Source organism: Schistocerca cancellata, chromosome 1, assembly GCF_023864275.1.
Source record: "Schistocerca cancellata isolate TAMUIC-IGC-003103 chromosome 1, iqSchCanc2.1, whole genome shotgun sequence".
NCBI lineage: Eukaryota > Metazoa > Arthropoda > Insecta > Orthoptera > Acrididae > Schistocerca > Schistocerca cancellata.
The window spans coordinates 522,118,264-522,131,600 of NC_064626.1; the positions used below are offsets into that span (position 1 = coordinate 522,118,264).

Sequence of the window (13,337 nt, forward strand, 5' to 3'; positions counted from 1 at the left end):
ATCAGAGAAATTAGAGCTCATACGGAGATTTATTGAAATTTGTCGCCCCCAGTCACTATTCATGAAATGAACTGGGAAGGAGGGGAAAGAGTAACAGTACTAGAGGTACCCTCTATCACACACCCCCAAAAGTGGTTTGTAGATCACAGAGAGTAGAAATAGAATAATAAATAACAAATAATGTACAGTGAGTTCCTATGTTTTGCAGAAGTACTGTGTTTAAAGATCGTATAGACTCAAAGTGCATTTTGACAGATTAATTTATTTAAAAAAAATTATTTATCATACTGCTCACTTACAGCTACAGATGTTGTGTGAGGAGAGATAAGGAAAACTCCAAGAGTTATTTTTTTTCCTAAACTGCACCAAATTTGGAGACTGTATTTGCTCTCCATGTTCATAGTAGATGATGATCTATGCCTAGGTAGTTAAGAATAACTGGTTCCAAGAAATATGACAGATGTGAAGGTAGAATGGTGTGTAAAATGTCGTTTATCGACCATACTACCAGCTGGAATTCATATTTTATCTCATAGCTGTAGAATACATATGACTTTAGTAGATCATCTAACTGGATGAGGTGGTGGACATTGAGCTTAGAGTTAGATTTTCTGTGCTTTCTTTAAGTCACTTCAAGCAGATGTTGAGTAAGTTGCTTTGAATGGATCACAGCTGAGCCACTTAATGTGTTCCTTGCTACAGTTCTTACAACCTTAGTCTTGACATGATAATAAACTCTTGACATCCCCTTTTCAAGTAATTTAGCATACGTTTAATGTGGGTGAACAAACTGCAGCATGACAGTAAAAGTCGTAATTGTCTTCCATCTTAATACTCTTCCTTTTTTATCTACACTTGCCCCCCCCCCCCCCCCAACTCTCTCTCTCTCTCTCTCTCTCACTCTCTCTCACTCACTCTCGGTTGGCACCGGAGGAGTGCAACAAATCAAGAATGCAAAACAGGTTTATAGTGCACACAGTTTATTCTATTCACATTCCTGCTCTTTCATATCTGTTTGTTTATAGGATGCCATGCTGAGAACGCTGAGTTGGTGAAAAACCATAATGTCACTCATTTCAATAATGTTTTGAATCTTATATATGACAAGATATCAGTATAGAATGGGAACAATAATTTACTGAATTGGATTTAATGTTCAGACCAGTGATTAAGTTGTTTCAGGGATTAAGCTCATTTATCAACTATTTTATGGCTTCATCACAGAGTTTTATTTACTAAGAATTAAGGTAATAGCTTAATGTACGTGTTTCTTGCAATGTTTGGTGTAATGCATCTAGTTACTTACCCGTTTATGAGTGCTGTTATGTGTCACTTATGCATACATGTGATTTCAGGGATAATCAGATAGTATCTGCAAGTGAGGATGGAACTGTACGTATTTGGGATATAAGACAGACGAGAGCAATAGCTGTTATTCAGCCACATCTGAGTAACAAGGTAGCTCGGCCAGACCTGGGGAAATGGATTGGAGCAGCCGCTGTTTGTGATGACTGGCTTGTATGTTTATCCCCTTTGCTGCCTTATTAGTCAATAATTTCCTTTTCTTAATAGTTTTAGTGAATCTTCCCCTCTCCCTCTTATTTTCTGACTCTGTAGAAATGTAGCTGATATTTAGCATTGGTTATGTTGTAGAACTCGCAACAGCAGGTCCTGCGAACAACAGAGATGGGAAATGCACATGGAGCACTTCCTCCATTCTTGCAGTCCCCTCTCCCCAACCTCCAATAGTTCCCATCTTCAGCCACCTCAGTGCAACTTCCTTACTCCCAATCCATTGTTCTCTCATCAATCCTCAGTCATCTTGAAACTGTACTCTTATTTCTCTGGCATGGACACTACACCACATCAATATCTTGTTATGTTACGATGATTAATCCTCATTTGGTCACTGCTGCTAAGAGTTCTCTGTTTACCTTTCTCTATGTTGCCATAGTGTGTTCCTCTCATCTACAGCTGTCTACCCAAGCAACCACTCAAAACTCGCTAGCTATGTACTTTTTTCCAGAACATTTTTTAACATTGGTGAAGTAGCTGACCCCTCCCATTTAGGAAAAAAGTCTAGTAAACATGGGCCCTAAAATTTGTATCTGGAGAGCCACGAGCACGTGTTCATCTTCAATACTATGAAATACATCCCTTCTACTTCAAACTCTTCACTTTCCATATTTCGGAAGGTGGTGGTATGGACCAAAACAAGAAAAAAAGTCTAGTAAACATGGATCCTAAAATGTGTACCTGAAGAGCTATGATCACTTGTTCAGTAGAAGAAATTCACACGACTGAAGATAGACACGTGTTCGTAGCTCTTAAAGTATGCATTTTGAACCCCAAGTGTAGTGGATATTTTTTTTCTGGGTTTGATCCCTACTGCCTGACGCCAAAATATAGAAAACGAAGTCCTTTTGTAGAAGTGATCTGTTTCGTAGTATCGAAGGTGAACAAGTGCTCATAGCTTTTAAGGTATGCATTTTAGAGCCCATGTTTATTAGACTTTTTTTCTTGTTTGGTGTAAGGAACCTGTTGCTAAAGCTTCTAGGTATTTTTTGGGGGACATCCTTTATGAACGTGCATAACGTCCTTGCATGTTATATCTTTTGTTGCAGTTCAGCCTGTTTCGAAGCTTCAGCACAATCAGAATACTTTAAGGCACTAGCTTTTAAAAGCGTTATGGTCTGAGAGTAGGTTGTGGGTTCCATAAAAGGTGTTCCAATTCTAAAACTTTTCACAGATTACAGTGTTACACGGTATTTTCTGTACACATATCTCTTTTTCATGTGATGCATAATATTCCATCAGCATAGTTGCTGTAGCGTGCCTAGAGTTTAAAGGCACTGACCACCTCTACTCGAGGATCCGAAGTTCATTAAACCCATTGCTGGCCCAAACTGGCCAAGCCATCTTCTTCAAATTCATCAAGTGTACAATCACTGTTTTTATGATACTGTAAAGTATTAAAATTACAGCGTATTGAGATCTTTTAATGCTACTGAATACACACACACACACACACACACACACACACACACACCAAAAAAATTGGATCAGAAAAACTCTTAGCATTAAAGGAAAGGGCTGCTGAACAAGTAATGAACACTTTTTTTTCTTTTTCTTTTTTTTTTTTTTTTAATTCACTGGCCAATTTCAATTTAAAAAATGTCAAATATCTTTGTGGGACGTAGTGAAATATTCTGGCTTCAGGCCCTATATTTTCATGAAGTTCCGATAGATGGCGGTGCTATACATAGCCTAATAGAGGTGTGTTCCAAGCAGAGAGATGCCATTTAGTTTCTTTTGGCAGAAAACCAGAGCATCAAAGATATTCATAGGTGCTTGCAGAATGTCTGCAGAGATCTGGCAGTGAACAGAGCACGATGAGTTGTTGGGTGAGGTGTCTGTTATCACACAGGTTGCGCATATCTGTCCAGTCTCCCACAGGCTGGCTTGCCATACACGGCAATGACTTCTCCATTGTTGGAATGTGTGGAGACTCTCATTCAAGGTGATTGGTAGGTCACAATCAAACACCTTGCTGCTCAGCTGGACACCTCTGCTGGTAGTGCTGACACACTCATCTACCAGTTGGAGTTGCATGTCCACTGGGTTCCTCACTGCCTAACAAAGCACCATAAAGAGTAATGTAGGACCATCTGTCCATCTGTGCTGAATTGCTTGTGTGTTATGAGACTGATAATGAAACATGGATTCATCATTTTGAACTGGAAACAAAACAGCAATGCATGGAGTGACGCCACACCACGTCTCCTCTGAAGAAAAGATTCGAAACTGCTCCCTGTCATAGTGACAGTCTTCTGGAACTCTGAAGGGGCTATTGTGTTTGATATCCTCCCTCATGGTGCAACCATCAACTCTGAAGTGTATTGTGCTACCCTCAGGGAACTGAAGAAATTGCTTCAGAGTGTTCATCGCCACAAAAATTCAAACAAACTTCTCCTTCTCTATGACAGTGCAAGGCCTCATACAAGTCTGCGCATCTGAGAGGAGCTCACAAAACTTTGTTGGACTGTTCTTCCTTATCCACCCTACAGTCGAGACCTTGCACCTTCCGACTTACATCCGTGGGGCCCAATGAAGGATGCACTCTGCAAGAAGCAGTATGTGGATGATGGGGAGGTTATTGATGCAGCAAGATGTTGACACTGATGTCAACCAATAGAGCGGTACCATGTGAATGTACAGCCCCCCCCCCCCCCCCCACCCTCACCAAGTTGGGTGGCATAAGGCTTTTGCATTGAATGGAGATTATGTTGAAAAACTAGGATTTTGTAGCCTAAAGAGTGGGGAATGATATGGTGTCTTTGAATCTCGAATAAAACCAACCTGCTTTGAAAAAAAAGTGTTGCATTACTTACTGAACACTACTTGTATAGTGGCATTAATTTGCTGTGTTTAAAAGAGGGAGTGATTAAACTCTTCAGTGGAAATAAATGACACACACACATTCATGCACACACAACTCACACACACATGACCACAGTTTCTGGCTACTGAGGCCTCAGCAGCCAAAGACTGTGATCATGTGCGTGTCATTTGCGTTTGTGCGTGCGTGCATGTGTGTGTGTGTGTGTGTGTGTGTGTGTGTGTGTGTGTGTGCGTGTGTGTCTTTTTGTTTTCCGATGAAGGGCTTGTTGGCCAAAAGCTTACTTTCCAACAGTCTTTTTGTTGTGCCTATCTGCGATTGAGCAACTATTCTTTTCATAATATTGTCATATTCCATACTGGGTTTTCCATAGTTTGAAGTGGTTAAACTCTATGAAATTCTGCAAGCTGTACATATACAGCAATTCATTGTAATAGTGTATTTTATTGGGAGAGAGTCCTGATTGTCTTTTTTTTTAATACCACTAATAGGTGTTGGCTTACTCAAGCCATAATCAGACAAGATTTGCTTGGTAAAAAAGTATTTGTGTGTCTTAAAGCTTAAAAGAGTAAAAGTAACATATTTTATAAAACTAAATCTAACATTAATTAGCCTCATACATACAGCCATTCTGACTAATCTCAACTTCTTCCATGTGCCTTCTTACTTCCTCAGCCCATTTTGTGGTCACATATAGTTTGGTTATGTAGTTTATACAGATCTTCAATTTTCCTCATCTAGCATGTACCATTGTTTCTTTATTGCAGTCTGAGGATCTTCGTTAAATTTTCTCTTTTTATTCTTCTCTAGTTCTACCATTTCTCCTTTTTTATTCAGCTTAGGCATTGTGAACTATAAAATACTGCTGGCTTGACAACCATGGGGCATGTATTATTGATAATGTTTTATACCATATTCACAATGTTCTGTATGTATATAACTATTGTTTGTACATCATGGTGAAACTATTTGTGGGTTGATTATCGCATCTGTTGGTGGAAAAACATACTTAAATTGGTAATGTGAATATTTGTAGTCAATAGATGACGTTGACATAATAAATTATTATTATTATTATTATTAAATGAATATTTATGAGGTCACATGACTTCTGTTCACAATATGTCCATTATTAAGAAGAGGGACTGGAAGTCACGCAGGACTAACAGGAATGGGCCGCTGCAGCAGAGGGCATGTAGTTGGATCTTTTAGAGCAGTAGTGGAGTTTTTCTGCAGTCCACTACAACAGTGATGGAGACTTTGTCTGGAGGGAGGATTGTTTGGTCAGGATCAGTTAAATACTTGTGGTCTATGACTCCAAATTCTTGTTTCCTGTCTTGTAGACTGAAATAAATGCTTTCCAACAACCTGATCTACATTCAAGATGCCCCCTTAAAAAGTTATCCAACCTATTGATTTTCTGTTTTGAATTGCTCTCATGTGAACTCTCCACAACATACATTCTTTGTACCTATAAGACAAGTGATTTGAGACTCTGCTATCGCTGTCATTCATCTACCTTCTCTATGATTAGAGCAAAGAACTGTTACAAAAAGCTTGAAAAGCTACTGACTCTTGTAAGATTTGCTAAATATGTAGGATATAAGCATTATTATTTTCATTTTTCTCTTCATTCAGAAACAACAGTAGCAACAACATATGGTTACTGAAGGGCAATTTGAAAACAGGAAAAAGGTTAAAAGCAAGTTCATCATAATATTTTTATTACATTATCAGATTGGTTTATTTATTCTTATTCTAGTGCACTGCTGTGGCTGTGACATGTTCTCATGAAACATATCCATACCTGTTTTAAGAAAAATATCCGTAGCTACAGCAGTAGGTATTTCCAATTGCATCATTCAAATAAGAAAAAACTTTTCACATCTGAATTTCTTTTGTAGGAAGAGGCAAAGTAACAATGAGCTATCAGAATTTCTCATTTTCCAAATTGCCCTTTCCTGTAGTATTTGGGAAAAAAGATACTTAGAGTTTATCTTAATATTCTTTCATATTTGTAGATTTTTGTAAGAAAATGACTTTTAAAGGTTGAAATATGCTATGTTTGTTAGATGAAAGCTCTTATGTGTTGTACGCAAACATTTAAAAAATTTTTAAATGCAATTTGAAATGGTTGGACATTTTACTTATAAGCCCTCAAAAATGGCAAGATTTTACAATTAATAATTCATAAAAGTGGTTGACAGTTGGATTTTTTTGTGTATGCCTGTTTTGTTATTTAATAAGCTTGCACTATATTTATTGGATAGAGGGACTTTCCAGTTGTTGCCTTCGTTATTTGAAGATGAGATTTGTTGTTATAAAGTAAAGATGAGCATCTAGTAAGCAATGTTTTCTTTTTGGAAATAATTAAATGAATAGAGAGTTAAAAAAGGTTTGCTTCTTTTATTTTAAATACAAAATCCACCATCCCATATTATCTGACTGACTGTTGAGTCTTCAAGGCGTGGAGGAGATGTGGAAACTAGAAATATGCTGAAAGTTCTTAACACAACTTTTTCTTGACACAACTCTCAGTTTCGAATCATCAGTAGCACTGTGCATGATTTCCAGTGACAAGATTTAATGACTTGTTTTTATGCAGGTTTGCTGTAGTGGAAACCAGCTACATGAACATGGTAGTGCTCAGTAACCACATAAACTGATAGATTGTTGTTTCTGACCTCATCTGTGGCAGACATGAGTGGATTCTCGATTCTGGCCTTAAAAATATCTAGGTCTTAGTCCTTAGTAGTTATTTTAGATCTTCTGATATTTTTGCGAACTATGATGACCTCTTTGAAGTTTCTTTTGATAACTTCTTATCCACATTTTTGCATTTGTCTCTGTGATGCCATTTGCCTGGTTTATGAGCTATCAGACAACCATGTTCCCTCATACAGACTATGTGGTACATCAGATAAGTGAGGCATGGCATGAAAAGAACTCTTTATCATTATTAATTTCCTAGTCTTTACATAACTGTTTACACATTCACATGAGGAAATCTCTCCATGCATTTTCAGGATTAATAAGAGACAGAATTAATAAGTGCTTAGAAGTTGAATTTATTGGCAAATCTGAGTAGGATGGAGGAGTGTCCATGGTTGTGAATCATAGTTGCTCCTTTTGCAATTTGCCTCTGAGGACATATAAGGGCAGAACTGTACAATGTTACATAATTATCAACCAACACTTTCATGCAAATAATTGAAAAAATACCAATAGATAATTTAATGACAATATTATGAAAAGGATTGTTGCTACTTACTATATAGTGGAGATGCTGAGTTGCAGAAAGGCACAACAAAAAGTCTGTTAAACAAAGCATTCAGCCAAACAGGCCGTTGTCAGAATAGACAACATATACACACATACTCATGCAAATGCAAGGCCAGAGACTGTGATCATGTGTGCGTGTGTGTGAGTTGCGTTTGCTTGAGAGTGTGTGTATGTGTCATCTATTACTGGTGAGTAGCAACTATAGTATTGTCATTATTTCATTGTGGATTTTCCAGTAGATAATTAGTTGATTGCATTAATTTTACAAGTTGATGTCTGCTGCAGATCTATTGCACGTAGTGTTCAGAACACATGCCTTTCATCGAAATAGGGGGAATAGTTGCTTTCCTTCGTGATATGCAAGCAGTTAAATCAAGAGATACAAGTAAACTATTATTGTAACTTAGAGTCTTGCCAAAAGTAGGCTATACTGTGGTGTGTTGTTTGATGTTCCACTATATGATATCATCTTGATCAGAGTTGTATGTTCGTAACTATTCTGAAACTTGTAAAATGTTCATAGCTCTTTATGACCTGCAGCCAAATATTATTTGGGCTTCTTCCAGCTCATGTACTTATAGTGAACTATTAAATAATACAGGATGTCCCAAAAAGAATGACCCAATTTTAATAGAATTATTTATTCGGAAGAAGGGCTTAACACCAACAAATTGCATACTAAATTACTCAGAAAAGACAGAAGTTTATAAAAATCCATAATAAATGTTCAATATGTCCGCCATTGGTTGCACGGACAACATATAGCCAACAGCCGAATTCATCCCAAACTGAGCGTAAGGTGTCTTCTGTCACTGAAGCTGTAGCAGCTGATATTCTGGTTTTTACTTCATCAATGTCACAATGTAAGGGAGGAACATTTAGCCCGAAATCGAATAACTGATTGAGTAAGACTAAATTCAATAACACAATGCGCCTTCTGTTGCGCGGTCGCCATATTGAGCGAGACTGGCTACAGTCAGCGCTCGTAGCAACATCTAGCGGATTTTTCCTTAAACTCTAGACCATGCTGATTACATCTAGTGCTGTTTCAGTTACCTAGCGACATTTGTCTCAATATTATAACAACTTAAAATCGGGTCATTCTTTTTGGGACACCCTGTATTGTGTGTATCTTGGTTTGAGTGTTTCTTCATATTAAAAAAAAATTTTGTTTAGTATTGTCCAAACTGTTTTTCTAGTTGTGTGGAGGTGGCCCACGCTTAGGAGTTTGGCATTTGAGATCTATGGAAGTAACGACGACATTCAAATTAGAAGATTATGGGATCCATGTGGCAATGTTTTATGATGATGGAGTGATGGCAGGTGGTGCAAGTCCTTATTTTTACCAGATGAATTTAAGTGGTGATATCTTGGCACAGATACCTTCATCTTCAACAACTGTATATTCAGCTGTGTATCAAGAAGAACCATTGAAGGTAAGGATTAAAATGAAATGTCCACATTCTTCCATGTTTTTCAATATTTTCCGAGCAAGATTATGCCTTATGATAACTGTGACTGTAATTAACAAGAGTCATTGGTTGTATGTGACTCTTAGATTAGCAATTATTTTAAACAAGGACTTATACACTGACAGAAAAAAATTGCAACACCAAAAAATAATTAATGTAGAGTAATGAAATTTCAGGAATACATTTGTCTAGGTGACATATTTAAATGATTAATGTTGCAAAATCACATATTATCGTAAGCACGAGATAAGCCTTTGCAAATGCTGGTGTATTAATAACCAGTTTAACCACCAGAATGGTGAAGGCAATTATGCAAACATGTATGCATTGTGATGTGCAAATGCTGGACGTCAGTTTGTGGGCTGGAGTTCTATGCCTGTTACACTTGATTGGTCAATTAAGGGACCGTTAATGCAGGTTGTGGATGACACTGGGGTTATCATCCAGTGATGTCCCATATGTGCTTGATTGGAGATGGATCTGGTGATCAAGCAGGTCAAGGCAACATGTTGACACTCTGTAGAGCATGTTGGATTACAACAGTGGTATGTGGGTGAGCGTTATCCAGTTGTAAAAACATCTCCTGGAATGCTGTTCATGAATGACAGCACAACAGATTGAATCACTAGATTGACTTATAGATTTGCAGTCAGGGTGTGTGGGATGACCACAAGAGTGCTGCTGCTGTCATACAAAATTGTACCCTAGACCATAACTCTAAGTGGAGGTCTAGTGTGTCTAGCACACAGACAGGTTGGTTGCAGGCACCAAGGCAGAAACAACTGTCATCAGAAAATGCAACAAACATCCACCCTGTCCTTTAATTAGCTCTCGCTTGACACAACTGAAATCACAAATAGTGGTCATTTGGGATCAGTGGAATACACCCTAAAGGGCATCTGGCTCAAAGTTGTCCTTGAAGTAACCTGTTTGTAATAGTTCGTTGTGTCATTATGATGGCAACCGCTGGTCAAATTGCTGCTGCAGGTGCACTACGATGCACTAGAGCCCCATGCTAAACACTTAGTCATCCTCTCGGTAGTGCCAAGTGTCCGTCAGGAGCTGGTTTTCTTGTGGGGCTGTACATTCTCGTGGTCACTGCTGCCAGCAATCATGTACAGAGGCTATGTTTCTGCCAGATCTTTCTGCAGAATCACAGAGGGAATGTCCAGCTTCTCGTAACCCTGTTATATGTTGTCTCATGTAGTCTTCATTGCCTTAAAGGCATTCTTGACTAACATCAACTCATCACATCCAATCCCATAGGTAACTAACATTCACGACCATTACAGCATGTATTAAAAGCAAATCTGATTTGCAGCTTCATTGGCTTCATTGTAGCACTACTAGTGCCATTCTTATGTGACTGGCTCAAATCTGAATAAATGTCATCTTCCAGATGTGGAAACATGCCTACCAACTTCATTTATGTTGTACAACTCCTTCTTGGTGCTGTGATTTTTTTTTCTGTCAGTGTATTTTCAGTTGTTATTGGTGAAATCGTCAGCATTGTAGCTGTATAAAGATAAAAAATAGTAGGAATCACTTATTCTACCACTTTAAAAATATTTACTATATGCACCAATCATGCTCTTTACTTTTTGTAATTGGTTTCCAGTAGCGACATTAATTGAGAATTTGTTTTATCTTATTTTCGCAAACATTAAAGGGGGAACTAGCCAGATGTTTTTAAACATGGGTATCTCCCTCAAGAAACATAAAGCTGTGTTTTGAATCTGTTGTGAAGAATACAGTTATGTGATTACTGAACAAGAAGTAATATGCCACAGCACAGTAGCTGTATTTTCCTATTTGCTTTACATAAAAATTTCTCATCCTTGTTTTTTATAAATCCTGAAATTTATTTGTTAGATATATGAATTCAGGAGATAGCTACAATACTCCCAAAGGACCAAAAAAATCTGCAAGATATGGTGATAACATTCATCATTCTTTGTTGATAATTTGAAACTAACACCTTATACAGACATATGAATATACATATAGTATGTGTAATTATTCATTTTTCCAATATAATTTGGCTGTTACAGTGATTCTGTGCAATTAATAAAAAAGCTAAAATGGCAGATGATGATGTACTGTATGATCTTTTTTTAGCATAACACTTGAGTTCCTTATTTGAATCATATTTAAGTAATCTATTAATAAATAAAAAATACTTAGGTAAATGTTTGACCTTTCCTCTTGTCTTCAGGTCATGTGCATTGCGGGCTCCAGTTCCAAAATTGATTTGTGCACAAATTTCAGCTACAGAGACCAGATACTCAGTTTCGCTCCGTGAATACAGAATCTAATTTTTTGGTGTAAACTGAGAGGGACTGAGATCGCGTCTCTGCTTTTGATATGTATTACTGTGTGCTGAGAAAACTTTGCAACTGCATTTAGTGGTAAGAACCCGAATTTTTTACTAAATGATGAAGAACTTAGAAATTCTTTCTAGATATTGAATATATAAGTGTGCCTGAGTCAAAGTAAGATTGATGTGAGATGAATTTCATATATTTGTAATGAGGAAATCTTGACAAGTTGCAGATATATACCAAATTTTGAAAAGAAGAGGGAGATGATATGTGTTGCAAACTTTACTTGTAGATTTGTTTGGAGTTTGCTGCAGACACAACATACTTGAAAAAGTTGGTGACTACTAGTGCAGATTCGTGTTAAAGAAGGAAATGGTGCTGTATTTCTTGTCAGGAAAATTAAAAAGACTAATCCCTGTGTGTAATAAATGGTCTTTGGTAAATGTGTTATTTGGATAATATTAGTTAGTAAGAGACATATACCTGTATTGTAGCATACAGATGTATGGAAACTGGAAGCAGATACAATAACTTTTTCTATGAAGTCATGAAATGTGCAAATGATACATGCGTTTTTATGAATAAATGTGCAGTGTACAAAAGTATTGTGTGGAGAAGAAAATAATTTTCTGTGTATTTTGATTTTTAATTGTTGTCAATGGAATGTGTTATGTCTGATTTCTAACAGATAAACCAATATCTTTTAACTAATGTTAACAGTTCATTGCAAATAAGTAGCATACAGAGAAGGTGATTATTTTTCTATTTTATACCTCTTTATATTCTGAAAGCATCTTCATTTGACAATCAACAAAATAAAAGAAATCTTGTGAATAATTATTGGGATCTTTGAATTCAGCTGTTGGGAAGCTTGTGGCTATTCAACAAAACTCTTGTTCAATTGTACACATTGTGCTTTTTAAATGTCACATTTGTGTATTGTAAAAAATGTTATGGAGAATGAAGAGTTATGCTTCACCCACCATCGTTGTCCGCATAATGTTTTCCCAGAAAGCCGCATAATCATTTAAAGTAATTAAGAGAATATGTAGCAGTAAGATGAAGTGGAAGTCTATAAAATAGCATTCACTAGGTATCAGGACAGTTTAGCATCTGTGATGTACTGTGCTCTTTAGCAGTGAGCAGAAGTTGCTGTGCAGAAACTGACTTAATGTTTCTTTTTTCTGTTGTACATTTATTAGTACTTGTTTGCAGATTTTAATAGTGAGTTTCATGAAAGATATTGCTAGTGCAAAAGAGTGTAGTTAGTTTTAGCCATAGTTATTGTGTGTCCACTCCTTAGACTACCATCAGACAAGTTTCAATCCATTTAATCCATTCACATGCTAAATTAGTGCTTTCTCTTCTTGCAATGCGTGGTCTTACATAGGTGGAAGAATTGCTAATTATTGTGACTTCTAATGTTAAGACAGGTAGTGGGGTCCTGTGGTGAAATAGCAGTTTGGTTGGGGAGGATGTATAGTGCATGCCAGAGTGTCTCGTCCAAGATATGGAGCCAGCAAATGGCTGCAAGTTGTGGGCAAATGGCAGCCAGATCATGAAAGCCGCAGCTGGCTGAAATGGTGCAGACACTTTGCATCCTCACAGTATAAAAGCACAATTCACAATCCCCAGCATCATTTATAGACCTCTGACTTAGAGCTAAGTGGGGGACTAAAACTAAAGGCTCAGTTATTTTTGTGATGATGATCACACTTGCAGATTTCTTGAAATGAGCTGTTTAATGGGGAATTTTAGGATTCTCCTAAACAGTAGGTGAGCACTCACATGCAGTTAACAATGAAGGGTAAGCTCGGATTAGTTATTTTAAGACTCTTGCTATAATCTGTGATGTGGAAAAAA

The 13,337-nt window shown here is 37.2% G+C and overlaps 1 protein-coding gene across 4 annotated transcripts in view; it reads left to right on the plus strand.

Moving 5' to 3' along the window:
* LOC126179193 (THO complex subunit 6) overlaps positions 1–12,433 on the plus strand; it is a 47,948-nt gene extending 35,515 nt beyond the window's left edge. The window contains exons 4-7 of one of the 4 annotated variants that reach the window (XR_007536679.1): positions 1,356–1,518; positions 8,881–9,117; positions 11,369–11,561; positions 11,701–12,433. Coding sequence is in view for 1 of the 4 variants with exons in the window: in XM_049924591.1 (XP_049780548.1) it covers positions 1,356–1,518; positions 8,881–9,117; positions 11,369–11,455 (487 nt within the window). In the remaining 3 variants the exon portion in view is untranslated. Of the gene's footprint in view, positions 1–1,355; positions 1,519–8,880; positions 9,118–11,368 lie in introns of all 4 variants that reach the window. The other 3 variants (XR_007536680.1, XR_007536681.1, XM_049924591.1) reach the window with 3 other exon arrangements.
* The last annotated feature ends 904 nt before the right edge of the window (positions 12,434–13,337 follow it).